At 44.5% G+C, this 18,500-nt stretch overlaps 1 protein-coding gene across 1 annotated transcript; it reads left to right on the forward strand.

The window, feature by feature from the left end:
* Positions 1–1,230: 1,230 nt before the first annotated feature.
* On the forward strand, positions 1,231–17,116 carry FAM174B (family with sequence similarity 174 member B). The gene is made up of 3 exons (XM_071754284.1): positions 1,231–1,671; positions 10,031–10,162; positions 17,048–17,116. The coding sequence occupies exons 1-3, from the start codon at positions 1,391–1,393 to the stop codon at positions 17,049–17,051; spliced, it is 417 nt and encodes a 138-aa protein (XP_071610385.1). The 5' UTR covers positions 1,231–1,390; the 3' UTR covers positions 17,052–17,116.
* Positions 17,117–18,500: the final 1,384 nt, after the last annotated feature.

Consider the following 18,500-nt stretch of genomic DNA (forward strand, 5'->3'; position numbering starts at 1 on the left):
AGGTAAAAAGTGACAAGTAATAGCAAATGGTTCATGTGGATTTGGAGGTGGTTCTTGGTTTGGAAACCCCTTACACCTCTTCCTTCATCCTATGGGAAAGCACTGCCCTGCAAGAGGCATGGCAGTGTATGACCACATGAGAACTGATGGAGGCTGAGCAGCAGCTGGCAAACATCTCAGAGCAGGCAGGGCCAACAACATCAGGGTCAGTATTTACAAATAATAAATCATGAGAGCAGCACTTCCACCAATGTTTGGGAAACAGTCTGCATCACCAATTTCACCTCCTGCCCAGATGGATTTTTTAAATTTTTTCCTTCCCAAACAAACTAGGGTTTATTTGAAACTGGGAAGCTACACAAATGTAAACAGTGAAATAAAGCTGGAACAATGACCAATTCAGACAGTCTAAGAGGCCTTCTGCACATCATCCATGTCAAAATATCCTCATACCATTGAATTTCCTGCAAAAAACGCAGGATGCTTTTATGACCGAGTGGGTGGCATTTGGTACAGCATCCCAAGTGGCTGGGTAAGTTGCTGAACTGTGCATTATTTCACTGCCACTTTTCCTACAGAACACCAGCAGCAGGCATACACCTCTCCAATCTTTTTTCAGTTTGGTCATACATTCCTATAGATTACACCCTGCCATGCCCACCCTATAGAGTTTAAGAGGAAGGAAATCAGCTCACTCTTCTTTCCCTTTTTGTTGTGTTTCACTTCATTTTGGTGAGAACGTGCCCTTTCCCCAGACACAATTACTTTGCAGTAGTGAAATACAAACCACAGAGAGGAAAACTAAGTTACACCTTAGCAGAACTCCATCCCGGGCTCCTCTGCTCCCCAATTCATTCTCCCCACGTTCACACACGCAGCACACCCGGGATGGTTGACAGAACTGTTGCCACGATCTCTGTGGGTCTTTTGGGGATTTTAAAGCTATAAAATATCGGTAAATGATTTAACGTGGAAGGAAAGCCTCAGTGACCAGTGGAAAGGCAAAAAAACCCAAACCTGTAAATCTGATCTAGGAATTGTGTGTGCGGTTCATCAGCTCGGCCAGGCTGGGCAAGCAGCACAGGGTGCTCCGTGCCGTGTTTCTGAACATTTCACATCCTGGCAGATGCTGTAATTCAAAGCAGACGTTACCGGCCAGGAGACAGCCTTGGCACCGGGCGCCGCGGAGCTGCGGGCCGGCGGAAGGAATCCCGGGCGGGTTCCGGGCGGGAGGGGGTGGAGGAAGCGCCGAAGGCCGCGATCCCGGCCCTCCCCACCGATCCTCTGGCGGGGCTCAGCCGCGGGAGGCGGTGCCTCTTCGGGAGGCGGGCTGGGTTCGGCCGGCGCTGCCTTCCGGGGCTCGGCACGGCGGCGGCCGGAGCCGGGCAGGATGGGCTCCTCGGGCCCCTCGGTGCTGCTCTGGGCCTGCCTGCTGCTGCTGCCGGCCGCGCCCGGAGCCCGCGGGAGCCAGGAACCGGCGTGGGGCCCGACAGCGGTGAACGGCAGCCGCCTGACCGCCGAACCGGCCGCAGCCCCCGGCAACCACAGCGGGGCCCAGCTCAGCCCCGTGCCCGCCTTGCTCCGCGACCTCTCGGCACTCAAGGCCGCTGTCATCGGGGCCTGCGCCCTCACGGCCGCGCTCATCGCCTGCCTCCTGCTCCGCGTCTTCAGGTAGGGCCGCGCCAAGCCCTCCTCCGGCAGGTGCCGAGGCCTCCGCCCGCGGAGCTCCCCTGTCCCCTGGGTGAGGAGAGGCCGGGGGTCGGGTGGGCTCCGGCCGGGGTCTCCTCGCCGGCAGAGGCGGGCGGGAGGCGTTTAAACCCCATCAACGGCTCCGTCTCCCCGGAGAAGTGGAGAGCGCAGGCGGTGCTGAGCTCCTCTCCCGGGAATGATTTTGTAAAGCCCGGCCTGAAACGCGGCGTGTGTCAAATGCCTCATGAAAAGCCTTGCGGGAGTCTCTTGCGTCGAAACTTCACGTCTTCCTCCCGTTTCTACAGAAAAATGGGGCAGGAGTCGCGTTTCAAGGGGGTTGGGTTTTTTTTAAGTGTGGGGCACACGGTGCCCAGCTCTGTGCACTGGGCCATGGGCTGGGACTGGAGTGGACACGAACCTAAGCGTCTGAAACTCCATCTGATCCTACAAAAACCTGGGTTTCTGTGCTGCAAGGGTGGTGGATCACTGGGTCGGTGGTCCAGGGAAGTCGTGGGGTTGCCATCCAAGGAGATACTCAAAGCTTGATGGAATATCTCGATCTGGATGGCCCTGCTGGATCTCCAGAGGTCCCATCCAGCCTCAGCCACGTGTATCCTCTGTACCCACTGGATAATGCAGATGCCATAATGCTGTAGTAGCTCATGATGGCTAAAAAAACCCCCAACTAATCTTTTTCCTTTTATGAAACTTGGGCAGATAGGCTTCTAGAGGTCCAGCACAGCCAAAAGTAGCTGTGGGTTTTGACCACAGCCCTGGTGTGACAGGAGCTGTGACGTGTAACCAGACCCTGCCATGTTTCAGTTGGTTCTGTTGCTGATGGGTGCAAGGTCCTGCTCCCAGCACGGAAGGAAAGACATTGGGTTGCTTGAAGGGACAGAAGTGCTGGTGAGCACCAGGAAGCTGGACAGAGGTTTGCATCTCCTTGGTGCTCGTGTCTGATCCATTTATCCTGGCATAACCAGCACAGGCCAGTTCATTCACTGCCCTTCATCCTGCTGAAGAGGGTTGGTGCTGGTGTATGCTTGAGTTATCGAGGCAGCCCTTGAAACTCATGTCTTCCGCTGTGAGGAACACGAGGAAATTAAGCTCAGTCTGTGCAGCAAGCCTGTCTTCCTCTTGGCTTGTTGCCAGAGCAGAAGAAAAGTAAATATACAAATCCATTTGGCACTGTTAGTGTTAATTGTTACTCATCTCAGTGTAGTGGCATGGTACACTGTAGGCTGTCCCTGACTGATGCAGTCTTCAAATAAAAAGTTGTTGCCTGTTTTGTGCCCATTGCAGACTTTCAGTAGTTAAAAGCCATTTGACTTCTAGGTAGGGGCAGCGGGAGAAAGCTTGTGGGAGTGGAGCAGCAGGGAGGAGGTGTGTGCCATGTCTCAGGTGACAGAAGTGGTTGAACCAGTGGAGTTGGCAAATTCCTCATGGTTCTCTCTTCAAGCAGCTCCTTTGTATTTATATGATGGCCTCAGCTGAATGCTCTGCTTCTGAATTAACTCCGTGTAGAAATGGCAATGTTCACAACGGTGGCATTGTAAAGACCACAATGATAAGAACTGATATTTTCTCAATAAATTGACATTTAACTAAATTCTTCTTATGTGAGGCAGCAGCTGGCAAAAACCAATGCAAATAAATTTGCTCATTTAAGTGAGGTGGTTTGGGAGAACTCAGTAAAATACTGAAGAGAACTTTTTCAAAATCGATATAACCACTTTGCAGCTGTATAAAGCTGTCATGGACAAACACAGAAGAATTGGTAGCAGGTATATGAGCTAGAATTAAGTCTGGAACTAAGTGCAGAATGAAAAGCCAAGGTTTCTACTCCTAGTTCTCTCTGATCACACAGAGTTTATTTCCTCTGCCCCCATTTCTTCTAGGTACAAAGCAAGACTTTGCATCAAGGAGACCTGGCGTAAGACTGAACATTTCTAGCCAAAGAAAGCAAACATAGTCTTTAAAGACCTTTCTCTATAGCATAATCAGCAAAAACAGATCCAGGTTAAGGTCACCTTGGGAATGATGGATAAATTCTTCCATGCCAAAGTCGTTGTTACGCAACTAATCAGAGTTAATACAGCATTAAAGATATGTTAAAAAAAAAATAATCCCTGTGGGATCCCTTCTGTAACTTTAATAGAACCTGCAAGGAAAATGGAAAATGAAGCTGTTGGCTTCTGAGTATGTTACTTTATCAGAGGGAACACTTGTTTGTAATCAGTTACCCAGCTGCAAATAAGGCAAGAATACCAACAGGTATGTTTGTACAGTTCGTTCTTGTAGCTGACAACATAGATCGGAGGAGATTCTGTTGCAGAAGAGATAAGGGATTTACCTCAATAAATATAAAGATTTTCTCCCTCGGAAGAAGAGCTTTGTTCACACTTAGTCAAAAACATTGCTTTTTTTGTGTGTGGATTCCTATTAACGAGATTTTGCTGAAATCCAATCTTTGATTAAGCCCTCACTGTGAAATTGCTCTGGGTTGCTGAAGTAAATTATCCTTTTCGATATGGGTTGTAGAGATGAAATAAACTAGTGAGTGGCCAGATATTCTTGTCACAAGCATTGAATTATTTTTATACCTTTTACATATCTCCTTTTTATATTTTTTATGTATATGCTATTTTACTTCTTTTGTTCAAGCAGGGATGGAGAGAATTCTCCAGCTTTCCAGCTATGTTTTTGAGACAGAGCTCGGAGATTCCTCTTCACTCCTTTTGGGGATGCTATGCTCTGAATCTATTGGGTGGTCCTGTGATTCAGAACGTGGTATCACCCAAATTGGCCTGAGTTTCCTTTCTGTAGCTACTAGGGACCAGGAAGGCCAACCAAGACTTTGCTACTTAATGTGTTCAGGCCTTACTTGATATAAAAACAAAACCCAAAAAAACTGGCATATTTTTTTTGTCTGTTTGTTTTTGGCAAGCTTAGTTCTAGGCTTTCTTTTCTATGCACCTGGGCACTGCAAGGTCCCAAACCAAACCATTTCCACAGCAGACCAAAATTAGTGTTAATCCCAACCAAACAGTTAATTAGGTTGCACTAGCAAGAAGCAGTATCTTGCAACAGCAAGTAAACAGTTCATGTGGCTAAATTCACTCTTTGATCTGTGTTTTTGATTATGTCTTTTAACCCCCATTTTCTGCCCTATTTCTCTCCCCTGGTGCAGCTCAGGTCATTTCATTGCAATGCAGTTTTTGGGATTAGCTCCCAGGAACCCTGGTTTTTCAGATGTGGCTATCTGTGATGGTAGACTGTATGCCTTCTAGGGAAACTGGCTAAGTTACATCTGCAAAAATGAACAAGCTGAAAGCAACCCAAAGCTTTACTTGCAGGAAACTGTTTGATGTAGGTGTTTGCCATGTGTCTTGACCTGCCCTTGGATGAACAGAACCCAGGCTAGAAATGGCTGCTATTTATCTAGATTTTTAGAGAATCTACCCACATATATTGGAAGTTACTGCTTTGTGATGTTGCTTGCTGTTCCATTCTGATTTCTTCCTCAAATACCACTTGAGGCTTCATTTTCCAGTAACTACAAAACTCGTATAAATAACTGAGATTGAGGAGAGAGGTTCAAGCATATGATCACAGGAAACAGGACCCGTTGTTCTACGAGCTGGGCAGTTGCTCAGGGTCATCCAAAGCTTAACCCTAGGGAGCTGGACTGATTTAAAATTAATTGCATTCTAAGCAGTCAGAGTACTCCAGCAAACACAAGACCTCTTCCAGGAACGCGAAAGAAAAACTCAGCATTAAAATGAGGAAAAGGAAAAAAAAAACCAACAAAACAATTGATCCCAAAACTTACATTTATAATCCACATTGAAAGCTTCATTTAAGCAGCATGTAGTTTAGTTATGACCACAGACAATGACAAATGGGACACTTGCCCTGGCTCTCAGAGTTCCTGTTTTTGGGAAGACTGGATTGTCCTGATGTGAATGTGACAGCAAGTAGACAGAAGGTAGGGAAAGGGGATCACTGTCTCATGCTGTGTTGGACTGTTCACAGCTCTGCTGTGAACAGTCACAAGAGAGGATAAATGCTGTTTCTTGTAGGATTCACTGCACTGAAGAGTTTGGGTAGATTATAAGAGTTTCTGTAGCTCTGTCCTGTAACATAAGGATACCTCTCAAGCACATCTCAGACAATACTGAGTCTGACTACTATGGTGTTTGGGAGTGCTTGCTGGCACTGGTACTGATCACCAGGTGTGAGTGGCTGTATTTAATTACTTACCGACATCACTGCTTCATTGAACTGCAGCAATATCCCATTTAGGTGTTCCTCTAGTTACTCTCAGCATTAGTCTCTGATCCATCCCTCCTATTAGGAGGGCAGTTAAACAAGGGGATGCTTCTGCTCTTGGTGGCCACATATATTCCATCTTAAGGGCTTGGCTGTTAAGAAGACATCTTTAGTTTGCTACAGCAAAACATCCAGGAAACAGGAGGATTTAGCTTCACAGTTTAACAGAGTCATATAGAGTACTCTCCAGAAAGCAGAGATACCCAGACAGATCAACAGTAAATCTAATTCATCAGCTGGTAATAAGCCTGAAATTTGCTCAGGTTTATATTTCTATATTTTTCTAAAACTACTAAGGGGGCCCATTAACAGCAAATAGACTGCTCCCAGTTCCATTCATGACAGGACATTGCTGTGGTTCTAGGAGAAAGGTTTTAGCTGGCTTGATTACACTTCCAGTACACTCTGCTAAGAAAGAATAGAGGTTTTAAGAATTTTTCTTTGTTCCAGGATGTAGTCCTCTCCTGTTGCATCTCTTGGCAGGAAGTGTTAGCACTGGATTGGAAATGCAGAGACCTCTCTCTGGGTCAAGAAAGCATTATCTTTGAATATCAGGGTTGCTGACCAAAAATAGATCAGAGGCGTAAATCGTGTAATGAACTGGTGAGTTGACTTGAGCATTTACTTCACCACATGATGCCTCAGAAAGGAGGATGAAGTGCTGCACATGACTGGTGCTTGATCAAAATAGCCCCTGGTCAAAATAGGGAGACACAAAGTCAGCATTCTGCTCCAGCCCTTCTCTGTGTGATGTCCCTCCCTGTGCAGTGTGGTAGAAGAAGCATATCTGATTTCTGATGGACCTGACCCTGGTGTGGTGCCCAGTGCCAGAGGCATTCCAACCCCAGGGTGGTACTCGTGTGCAAACACCACTGTGGCTAAACAGCTCAGGAGGAACTGAAAAAAGGCCCCTTTGTCAGGCCAAATACCTTATTCTTCATCTTCTCTCAGTTAAGCACTGTGCTCACTGCACCTGCCTTCTGTTAACACCACTGAGATGCTTTTGGTGGGAGCAGCACTGGGCCTAAAGTGAAAGGTTAATGTCCCTGGCTGCAGTTAATTTTCTTTTTTTTTTAATCTCCTCATGATAATTCAGTGCAAGACCTGTAGCATCCCCTTCTAATTACAAGGGGTGGATGAAGTCAGACAGCGGAACCATTTTTTATTTTTTTTCTTTCATTTTTTTTTTTTTAAGTGGAAGACAGTTTCCTGTGCTAAAATACCAACTACTGCTTCTATCCTTGCTAAACTACCTGGGGAGCATTTCACCTTCTTACTGTATAAAGAGCATACTATGACCACAGCGTGCAGCACACTCCTTGTTTCCTTTAACCCCCCTGCCAAAACAAACGTGGCTCAAAAGGAGATCCTCTCTTTCCCCACAAGGGTTAATGCATCCTGATCCTATCCACGAGGTCTCCCAAGTTCAGGGAACATTTGTATTCTGTAGTTCCTGCCCTGTGATACTCTGCTGACTTTGCTGTCTGTCTGCAAACAAAAGATGCTGCCTGGTCCCAGCTGCTGAATAAAAGTGCTTTTCCTTTTGCATTGTCATCACTGATGGCTGCAGGGATCCTGCCGAGGTGCAGGAGTTTTAATGTACAGCAGCTTCCTGATGGGCAGGCTTGTTTTGTGTGCCAGTAGGGACCCTGCCAAGGCTTTCCTTTAAAGTTAGCTTGGGTAATTCTTCTAGTATTTATGAAGCCTAGGGGAGTCATTCAAATGAGCAAGTGTGAGAAAACAGACTGCTGAAAAGTACAGGTTAATGAGAAAATAGGTAGGTAATCTGGTGTAACATTAATTGAGGAAGAAGAGGCAAAGAAAGACCCTTTTGCTCTGCCAATGGCATAGAGTTGATGGTAGCAGCTTAGCCAAAAAACAGCAGCAAAACGAGCTTCCTCTGTTTTCTAATGAGCAATGTGGTTAAGTGTGGTCTGCAGAGGTTTAATAAAAGACTGCAGCAAGTTCTGCTCCTGGTCCTCTATAAATTGCAGCCCAAATAGACTAATTAATTGCTGGAGGCTAAAGGGTTCTAGTTTTTCGTTTCTAAAAATACTTATTCTGCAGTAATTGCTTCAGACACTCCAATATTAACTGTTGTAAAATGAAGTCTGTAGAATAAGTTATGTTCTGTAGTGGAGGAAATGAGGGAGGATGTCTCTCCAGAAAGAGGGCTTGATGTAGGGTCTTAAATGGGTGAACCTGTGGAAACCCCCTGTGGGCTCTACATCTCAGGTCAAGTGGTAAGGCTGTGTTTGGTTTGCTCTGACAAGTAGGCACAGGTTAGTTTTGGTCTACACTTAGGCCTCACAGCATGAGAAAATGCTTCTTATTAAAGCAATGTATTACTTGTAAGATGAGACCTCCCCGCATCAGTTTGCTGTTAGGGCTTGGCTGAGAAGCAGAATAATACAGAGAAGTGTCTTCAGAAGGATTTTTCAAGTGTAGGGGTTAAGAGTCCTAGTCCATTGGATATAAAATTGCTTGTTTCAACAATAGCAGTAATAGAACAAACCACCTCGTGCTCTGCGTGACACAGTGGCACAGATTGCTATAAAGATGAGATGACAGGAGATGGCTTTCTTCTCGCTTCAGATGCAACCTTAGCCTTCAGCACATGGAAGAAATTCAAGGGCTGGGACCTGTTTGTTCAGCTTTGGACTGCTGCCCCAAAGCAATGCCAGACAGAGGCACTGAGATTTCCAGGTCAGAGCTGTTCACCAATTAAATTTCCTTTACTTTAAGACTGGAAGGGACGACTGCAGTGGAGATGCAAACGCAGGGCTTGAGTCCCACTCTCTCTGGAGTGCTTACACCTTGGTGATTTTCCCTGTGTAAGTCATTAAAAGGCACCCATGATTGATGTAAAAATGGCAATTTTGAATGCAGCACACCTTGTACAATGTGCCACGACAAGACTTCTTGATAGTGCAATTGTACTCCTGATGTGCTCTCTGCTCAGAGCAGTAGTTGCAGTTACCAAAAATCAGGAGCAACTTGCTTGTGCCTGCATCAGCTCCCTTCTTATGCATGGCAGTTGCCACTTTTGTTTTATAAAAGGTGAAGGGGAATAATCTGTAGTTTGCTAATCAAAAACCATCCACTTTTCTTACTGAATGCCAGCTGTACACACCAGCACCTTCTTCAGTGTATAATCACAAAACTAGATTCATACATGAGCAGTATGACCCTCCTAATATGCATGAAAGGAGTAGGTACAGTAAAAAGGACCCACTCAGTTCAAGCTAGAAGCAGAGAATTAGTTGAGAAGCCACACACCAAGTGTCTGTTAATTGAAAGTATTAGAAAACAGATCTCTCAAGTAGGTGTTTGAGCATCTCCATCTCAAAAGGAAAGGCTGGGGTCTATAGGAGGGGAGGTGGCAGGTACATTAATCTTGGGGTAATTGGTGATTATTCTTCATAGCACTAGAACAGCATAGAACATGAAACTTTGAGCTCAGACAAGGCTCAAGGTTGTTGCTCTGGGAGTCCTGAGCTTGGCTTGGTAGCAAGAAAAGAATGCAGGCTGTTCACACCCAAACATCACCCCCTCTCTTTGCTCCTTATAGTCCTGCCCATAACATCACCACCTTGTCTCAGCAAGGCTTAACCTGAGCTTTCTCATCTAAACGTGTTCACTAAACCATTGGGCTGCTTCAGCTGATTAAACCCTTGTCTTGTTTATTGAGTGTGACAGGAGGAGGATTCAGTGGGCTGCTGCAGTCCTATACGTGCCCTGGATGCCAGAGGATCTCTGGTTTTGTCAGCAGCTGAAAGACTGACATTTATATGGATTGGAGTTGATGAAAATCTGTGTTCTACCACTGATGGGCACAAATGGTGGTCTTGGAAAGGCAGCGGGAGGGAAGGCAGACTTGCTCCTCAGCCTTCATGTCTGGGGAGGTCCAAACCAAAGAGGGCACTGTTTCAGTGTTTATGGGAACAGCTTCAGCCTCTCCAAGGAATACTGTATAAAGATGATGCTTCCCTCCCCATCTGTGTTTCAGGTCTGGCAAGAGGATTAAGAAGACCAGGAAATACGACATCATCACCACTCCAGCTGAGCGGGTAGAAATGGCTCCTCTGAATGAAGAGGATGATGAGGATGAAGATTCAACAGTGTTTGATGTGAAATACAGGTACTGCTGTGAGCTTGTCCAGTTAGGTTTGCTCAATGAGCTCCTATTAGTGAATACAACTCTTTTTTTTTTTTTTTTTTTCTCTGCTAGGCCAGTGTGGCAGAGTTGAGGCAGTCACAGGCTCGCTGTCATTCTTCCCAGGCATTATCACTGTCCTTTACAGTTCCTCTGCCTGGTTTCTCAGCACACATTGCACTGTTCTCTTCTGCTCTTGTAATAACCACATCACTACCCCCAGGGTGTCTGCCCTCCTCTTTCCTCTGCAGCTCAGCACCACGGGATATACATGCCCCAAATCACTGGCAAGATTTAACAGGCAGAACTTCCCCTCTCAGGCAGCTGTGAGCAGTTGTTCCTGTGCACTCTCAGTGTCGAGATGCATTGGATGGAGCTGTGAATCACAGAATGCTTTCCCCCATGCTGCTGGGAGCCTGGGAGGGAAATAATGGTGAATATCTATTGACCTATGTGTTTGTACCACAGTACTCAAACATTTTTATGTGATAAAGAGAGGACTGGGGTACCTTGCTGGTACTGTTAGCAGCTATCCCTTCCCAACAAACTTTCCTTAATGTGTTTATCTTTTTGGGATAGAAGTGGTGTGACAGCCCAAAACCTTCAGTGCCTATTCTGAGCCCGAGATTTATAGCAACACTCAGCACATAAACATGTTGCACATTGATTTATGGCATCAGAATAGCTGCGGCCTTTGTTTTTGTTTGCATCAAGCTCCGCATAGCATTTGAGTTGCATTCTCATCCAAATAAGGCCTAATTTAAAGATCTGTCTCATTTGGGCTGAAGTAAGCTCCCCTAATTACAAAAACACACTCCTAACTGGAGATGTTATTGACTTGACTCATGTTACTTACCTCCTAACTTTGGAATGGGGAACAACATGTTTGCTCTAAGCACATGCATGCCAGTGCACACCATCACATGCTCTGCTGGTCATTTTCCAAATAACTGCATTATTTCTCCATGAAAGTCAGACAATAGTTGGAAAACATGAAAGAACGAAGGGTGTGAGGCTTGTGTGCCTTCATGCTTAAGTAATCAATTCTTGAATTAGAAGACTCCTATCAACCCTTGCTTGACTGTTGCCATTCTCTGTAGCTGCCCTGGGTTTGCACTGATCATTTCAGCTTCTGCAGTTGTTCCTTTGGGACCAAGCTTTGTTAAATCCAGACTAATGAGACGTGTCTCAATGGCTTCCTTGAGCAGCCTGTTTCTTCTGCCTCTCTTCCTCTTCACTGAGCCCTTTCAGTCCTGGCATTGTTTCAGGAGAAGATGTCTAATTGTAAAATGCTTGATGAACAAAGAGGAGAGCTTGCTGGAAGCCATATGACTCATGAGAGCTCTAGTTGCATTACCTGATGGTGGTTCCCTGGAGCTGTGCTGATGCTTTCACAAAAGTTATTTGGTGTTCTCCACAGGAAAAATGGCTCTTTACCTCATGCAATGCTCTATTCAGAGGCTGTAGGGGTTTTTGGTTCTTTGCCAACTGGTCCTGGTTTTAGCTGCGGGAATTCCTCCTGCCTGCCACAATGCAACAGTTATTAAAGTCCACATTTTCTAAAGTCCTTGCTGTTTCAGACATTTTTTAGCTCAAATGAAACCATGTAGAGGCAGAGGTAATCTTACAGAAACCCCCTTCATACAATTGATTTTCAGAAATCTTTGAAGATATATTTGCTGCAAAAGGTATCAAGCTCTCCAATTCCTTTGTGTGGCTTGAAGGCTACACCCGCAAGCAGTTCTTATCTCCTCTCAGCAGTAAAGACACTTCTTTGGAAACTGGAATTGTGGAGTTTTGACTATTGATGTCCCCATTAAACCAGTCAGGAGGTTCTTCTTAGGTGCTTGCTTTCAGGTGGGAAGAGAGGGCTAGAGCTGCAGAAGGGGCACTACAAGACATGCCCACAGTAAATCAGAGCATCAACTTCCACCAGGTCTTCTGTTGGGCTTCATTCTCCAGACCCCCTGCTTATCTCCAAACCTGGCAATCAGGGAATAGTTGCCTTGTGACATCTAAGGCTGCCTTTGTTTTTTTGCAGCTGGGTGCAGATTCCAGGAAAACAGGGTAAGGAGAGGTGACTTTATCTCTCTCTGTGGTTAATGGGAGTTCTAAATATATGCAGAAAGCTATGCAGCTGGAGAGATAGTTTTGTTAATACTCAGCAAGTGACTACAATTTTAAAAGTGCCTTCAGTAATTGCTAGGTCAGAGTAGCTACTTCCCCTCTCCATTATCTTAAAAGAAAAAAAAAATAGCAGTGCAGATGCATAAAGGTGAACTTGCAGAGGTGTCACATAAGGAACGGGGTGATACTGCTGTTTCAGCCTGTTAACCAACTAAAGCAACATAGTACAAGTTGCTGCAACCTGGAAGCAGTTGTGATGGGGACAGAGGAGTGACAGATGTCTCCTGAGAAGTACCCACAGGCCTGAATGTTCTGCACACTCTCTTATCAATTTATTTTTTAATTCAAATGAAGGTGCATCTTTGCCAGCAGTCACTATCAGTGGTGGCAGCTGTTTGGGTTTATTCAAGCAGCCTCCTAACAGCAGAGCTTACTTGGCTTCTGGCACAACAGTCTTCTGGACCATGCAGCCTTGGCCAAATCGTGACCAAGTGCTGGTTTGGTGACAGGGCTGTGTGGACTGCTCAGTGTTGCAATGGATGTGCTGCCTTATTTACATCAGAACCCAAATTTCCATAGCTGATTAAACCTAGAATTTTCATTCTTCCTGACTCTTGAGTTAAATTAGCTGCAATCTTTTGTCCTGTTCATTTTTATTTTAAAGGCTGTGAACCTATGGAGGAAACACTCCATTCTCCATAAAACAATGATTTGCAATGATGCCTGCTTTCCCCTAGAAAGGCACCAAAAATGTTTTTCAGGTACAGGCTTCTGAGAAAGCAGGGCAATAGATTGGAAAGGAAACCAGTTTCCAAAAGAGCAACACGGCAGGGAGATGTTGGCTGGGATTGGCTGTAAGCATTATTTAATGTCTTCTGTGAAGACACACTGAGAGAGTTGTGGTTATTCAGTCTGGAGAAAAGGCTCTGAAGAGACCTTACTGAGCCTTCCAGTATCTGAAGGGGGCTACAAGAAAGCTGGGGAGGGACTTTTTAGGGTGTCAGATAGTGATAGGACTATGAGGAATAGATTGAAACTAGAGGAGGGTACATTTAGATGTTAGGAAAAAGTTCTTCACTATAAGAGTGGTGAGACACTGGAACAGGTTGCCCAGAGAGGTGGTGGAGGCCTCATCCCTGGAAGTTTTCAAGACCAGGCTGGACAGGGCTCTGAGCAACCTGATCTAGTGGGAGGTGTCCCTGCCCATGGCAGGGAGGTTGGAATGAGATGATCTTTAAGGTCCCTTCCAACCCTGAAAATACCAGGATTATCTAAGTGTTACTTATACTTACTGTAAGACAATCATAGGCTTCCAGGTCTGTAGGGTTACCACCAGCGTGACAATAGAGAAAAATTCAAAGAACTGGCCTGGAGTGTCATATTAGTTACCTCCTGCACGTAATGCTAAGTACATTACCCTAATATTAGCCTATTTGGACTGATATGCAATTCATAAATAGTCTTGGTTTGGGTTTGTAGCCTAGGTCTTTGATGAAGATGATGTGCATAGGCTTTGGGCTGGTTTGTTTGAGGTCCCTTCCCATCCCTGAAGGATCTGTACTGGCACTTGCATCGCTGTTTGGAAGAGTAATTGAGATTCCTTGCCATCTCCCCCATGTAATGCAAACAGTGCTCAAATTAAAAGGCTGTTGGTTCCTAGCAGCAACAGGGGAGAAGCAACATATACCTCCCCAGTTGTTCTCATGCAGTCAATTTTCTCTCCTTCAAAGCTTTGTCCTTTTGTATATTTTTTTCCAACCTTACATGAGGCACCAACAAACAACAGACCATGTAAATTGGGCTATTTAAGCTATTACTTAAGAAAGCTATTACTTTTTTCCTTTCTGATTATTTCTTTTTTTCTTTTCAGGAGGCTTCAAGGTATTAGGCTCTTAGTAGATCCCACTCCCCAATTTCCTTGGGTTGTAGAGCACTGAGAAACAACCACTTTGTCCCATAAAGCAGACTAATGAGACTACTTCAAAATCATAACCAAATACAGTCCTTTCTGTGGATGGAGAAGCCACCCCCTTCCTGTCTCTGGCAAATGCAGTAGCATGAGTGCACTGGGGTAGACACCCCCTTTGCAATCTCATTTCAGTAGCACAGCAGCAGTCCTGAGTATGACCTCTCTAATCCTGAAAGCACAATTTCTGTGTGACGAGGCTGAAAGTGTAAATCTAAGCTTTTCAAAGAGCTGAGATGCCAAACCACTTCAATATTAACACTTCCTTGAAAAGCTTTATGGAACCATTTTTTTTTTTTTTTTTTTTAATATGGAGGATGGTTTTCTGTATGCATTTGCTCTGGTACTGAAAGAGGCATTTGGTTAAGAAGTTCAGGAACTATACTGAAATTATTATAGAACTATACAAAGAATGCAAACTGAACATGCAAAGGGGGTTTCTTGATCACCAGTTAAATCTGTATTGCTGAAAGCTGAAAAGTATCCCTGTCAAATTGATTTTTAGACTGTATGAACTGTATTGGTCATAATTTTCCAGTTGTCAGATTTTTTGTTTGCTTTAAGATGTGGTTACACATTATATACATCTTGGAAAATATGTTAGTGAAAACCTAAATCCTGTTCTCCAAGTGTGCTCTCTCATCCCACCAATAGATCTTGATTTCAAGATCTCCCGCTCCTCTTTGGTCCTTAAGCAATATCTTTCAAGAAGGCAAGAGAAAATTGTGCCAGATTTGTCATCTTCTACTTGATGAGGAAAAGCCATTGATTGATCAGGCAGTTAGCACTGTGTGATGCTTGAGAAGAGAGGAGAAAAGTAAAGTTACAGGCAAATGTCCCCAAGAAACTGGTGTTACTGTCCCTCCCCCATCACAGAGAACTGTGTAGTAAGAGAAAAGAGATCTGTGTAGTAAGAGAAATGAGATTAAAACAGCTGCAAAAAGAACCAGTTCCTGAAAAGGTAACTAAAATTGTTAATTTATTAAGCTTATTAACTCTAGCATAGCTCGTTGGGGGATTTCTTGTCAGCTTCAATAAAAAATTGAAAACAAGGACTGAGTAAATTCTGTGGTGCCTTCTGCATGAAAGGCTCTGAAAGCAGTTGAGTTATCTGGCATATCAGCAGTGGCTCCTCTCCCTGCTGACTTGCAGCTGTTAGAGGCAGAGCTTTCTGCTTCTGCTTTGCTTGCTGAGCCCATCTGGAGGAATTTCACAACCATCCCCACAGAGCATTTTGAGTTCTGGGTGATAAGTGCCACATGAGAGCCCTGAGTCAGGGAAGAACTTGGAATACAAATGCCAGAGCTGAAATTGTTTCAGCCCTGATGTCAGGCTCCTAAATAAATACTGAAATAGTTTTTCTTGGAGCAGATTGAAACCTCCATCCTTCCTGTCAGATAAGTGAAATTCCTCAGTTTGTTTTCCACATGAATTGTCATTTTTCCCCTCTAACAGCAGCAGCACCGTCAAAAACACAAGAATTTTAGGAATACATCTTCCAAAGTGCTCTTGAAAGCACAAGGATTAGTATAAGCAATGGTGGCAGAGGGAAGAAGATAGGAATATGTAGAGAACTATCATGGAACTAGAGGGCTTTTGAGACCTTGCAGGGTATTTTGGAGTAAAGATGCACCATGTATAAAGACAGAATTTTCCCTTTTTCAGGCACCAATAGCATTGAACTGTGTAAAAGCATCTTCACCACAGTTGCAGGGCTCAGCCTTTGATTGGTCTTGAGTCTTTAGGGAGCCTCTGTAAAGTAGGTGTTACACTATTGGTGTCCTCCTCTCTTTGAATATGTTCTTTACAGACTTTGTGTGCAGCTCTGAACAGAGAATGATATTGTATGCTTGTTACAGCAAGGTGTTGACTCTCAAGGGAACAGCTCTAATGGATTTTTTTGGCCAGCCAAAAGCCACAGGCCATTCTGTATGATGCTGGGTGAATTGCACTGGGGCTTGTAGCAGCTTAATTTATTTTTTTATTTCCAGCAGGCAGCAGTGACAAGTTGTGTATAAATGGAGGGATACTATTTATCTTCATCTGAAGGGTGTGCAAAACACTAACACAAGCAGTTGCCTACTATAAATACAACAAATTGCCAAAGTTTTGGTGCTGCTGTTAAGGATTTCCTGCAGGTCCACAGCAGGGGAGGCAAAAGATGGTAAAAAAGCAGTTTTTGTTTGTTTTTTTCAAGGCCAAGTTCTTTCCTTATGTGGTTGTAATCCGTTGCTACAGAGCACACCACATTCTGCTGGCTTGTTCAGTCAGTTGCACACTCCCTCCTACAGGAGGGCTCTCTGGAGTATAACAGGTTTCAATAAAGACTTTTTTGTTGTTGAACCCTGAAGTTCAACATAGCAGAGAGGATAGTCCATGTGTGGTGGTTAGTCAGGGGCTGCAATGCTGTGAAAAAAGCTGTGAGGTCCAACATGCTGGTTTGGGTGCAGTCAAATAACAGCCCCCTATGTGTGCTCCCTTCTCAGCCCCTGCATTGCCTGGTGACAGGATCCCTCAGCATCTGGGTTTTGTCTGCTTAACTCTGCTTTTTTTCTTCACCTGGTTTAGCTTCCCCTGGCACAAGGTTAACATCACATCAGTGTCCACTGTCACCATGGAAATAACTGCTGGAGGGAACTGATGGCAATCAGTGAATAATTCTGCTTTTTCCTTTGTGGCATTCAGGTTTTGGTCACTCTGCACAGGGGTTCTCATCTCTGCCCCGTGAGCTGTTCAATTGCAACTCTACAGCTGTACTAATTCTTCCTGCTTTCCAGGTAAAGCAGCTGTGTGGATTGTTGGTGCCCTGCAAGATGATGTTCTCCTGTCGAGGCACCTGCTGAAACTGTAACTGTGAAAGGGGAGACCTTCATGTCTGCAGTGTTACAACCAAACCAAGCCTCACCTCCTCGAGGTGTACAGGAGACTATGGATCTCCTAACCAAAACATTACCATTCAGTTCCCTGGTTTCAAAACTGCTGTGTTGGAATGACCCAAGTTCCTCTTTGGAAACTCAGCTCTCTTGCTTTAAGGGGGCTGCAGTGTCACTAAAGCATGACAAGATGCAACCCAACTTGCAGCTCATTATGGTCTAAATAAGTTTTGCAGAAGGCAGAAGAAAAGGAAGACTGAACAAAGCTGCCCGCCCGCCCCCCTGCCTCCCCCTTCCTCCCCCAAACCCCCCCCCCTGCAAGAACTTTTTTTTCTAAAACCCCAATTCAGTACTTAGTCACTGTTAAACTTGATTGTTAATCAAATGATGTGTTAGAAAAAATTAAGTGTATTTTTCTGCGCCTTACAGAAGTGATTTATGACTTTAGGTGGTAAAAATGTAAGCCATGCTGAAATGCCACACTATGTTTAGTACAGGAATTTTTGAGGGTAGGATGTGAGAGGTTGACTCATGCAGAAAATTTTCTTGACTTGCTACTGATTTTTTTTTTTAACAATTGCACTAAGCTTTCATGATGACATTGTTCTAGGTAGCTCTGATCAGACCAACTCAAATAAATGAGACCACAGGGAAACAGGAAGAATCAGACATGCCCTAAACTACAACAATCTTAGATTAAAGATGATATATTTTTGTAATTTTCTGCCCTTCCACAGGGAGTAAAAGCAGTGTTTTGTACTGTCATGTGCTGACTGTAACTTGTCTACAATTCATCTGTTACACCTTTTTTTCTAAGCAAACTTAAGTCCTCATGTGGAATTATTAGAATGCAGAAAGAACAGTTCTTATTTTTCATGGAAGCTTCATGTAAGTTATCTGAATCTGTATCAAACTGGAAGTTTTCCCCTACCACCTGCTTGACAAATCCCATTTAACTCTAGGATGCATTTTTTTTACCATCACTCCCTGCCATGCTTTGTGCTGCAGAGGTTAGAGCTGTGGGATTACACTGTGAGAATTTGATTGCTGCATCTGGATGGCTCAGGGTTTGGAGGCCACAAGCATGTACACTTTCCAGGCCACCACCAGAAAGAGCAAACCAAACTGGTTTCCTTTCTTTACTTTGTGGTTTTCCTTTAAAGTAACCACAGAGACAGTTCAGACTTCACTGCATCCCTTAACACCTTTTATTTTTGGTTTTTAAGCTGGCTGGAACATAGCTTTCCTTGGGGAATGCTTTTTTTACAATTATTTGAGAATTGTCCCACTGTTTGCTCGACCCTCTGGTAGCCTTCTGCAGTTACCACCCCTCAAGGAGGCTGCAGAATTCCAAAGC

This window comes from Heliangelus exortis, chromosome 11 (genome assembly GCF_036169615.1).
Source record: "Heliangelus exortis chromosome 11, bHelExo1.hap1, whole genome shotgun sequence".
NCBI classification, from domain to species: Eukaryota; Metazoa; Chordata; class Aves; order Apodiformes; family Trochilidae; genus Heliangelus; species Heliangelus exortis.

Bases quoted from the DNA above. Each gene is read 5' to 3' on its own strand.
- FAM174B (XM_071754284.1), top strand. From the start codon at position 1,391: ATGGGCTCCTCGGGCCCCTCGGTGCTGCTCTGGGCCTGCCTGCTGCTG. The intron at 1,672-10,030 runs GTAGGGCCGCGC...TCTGTGTTTCAG, and splicing joins CTCCTGCTCCGCGTCTTCAG to GTCTGGCAAGAGGATTAAGA.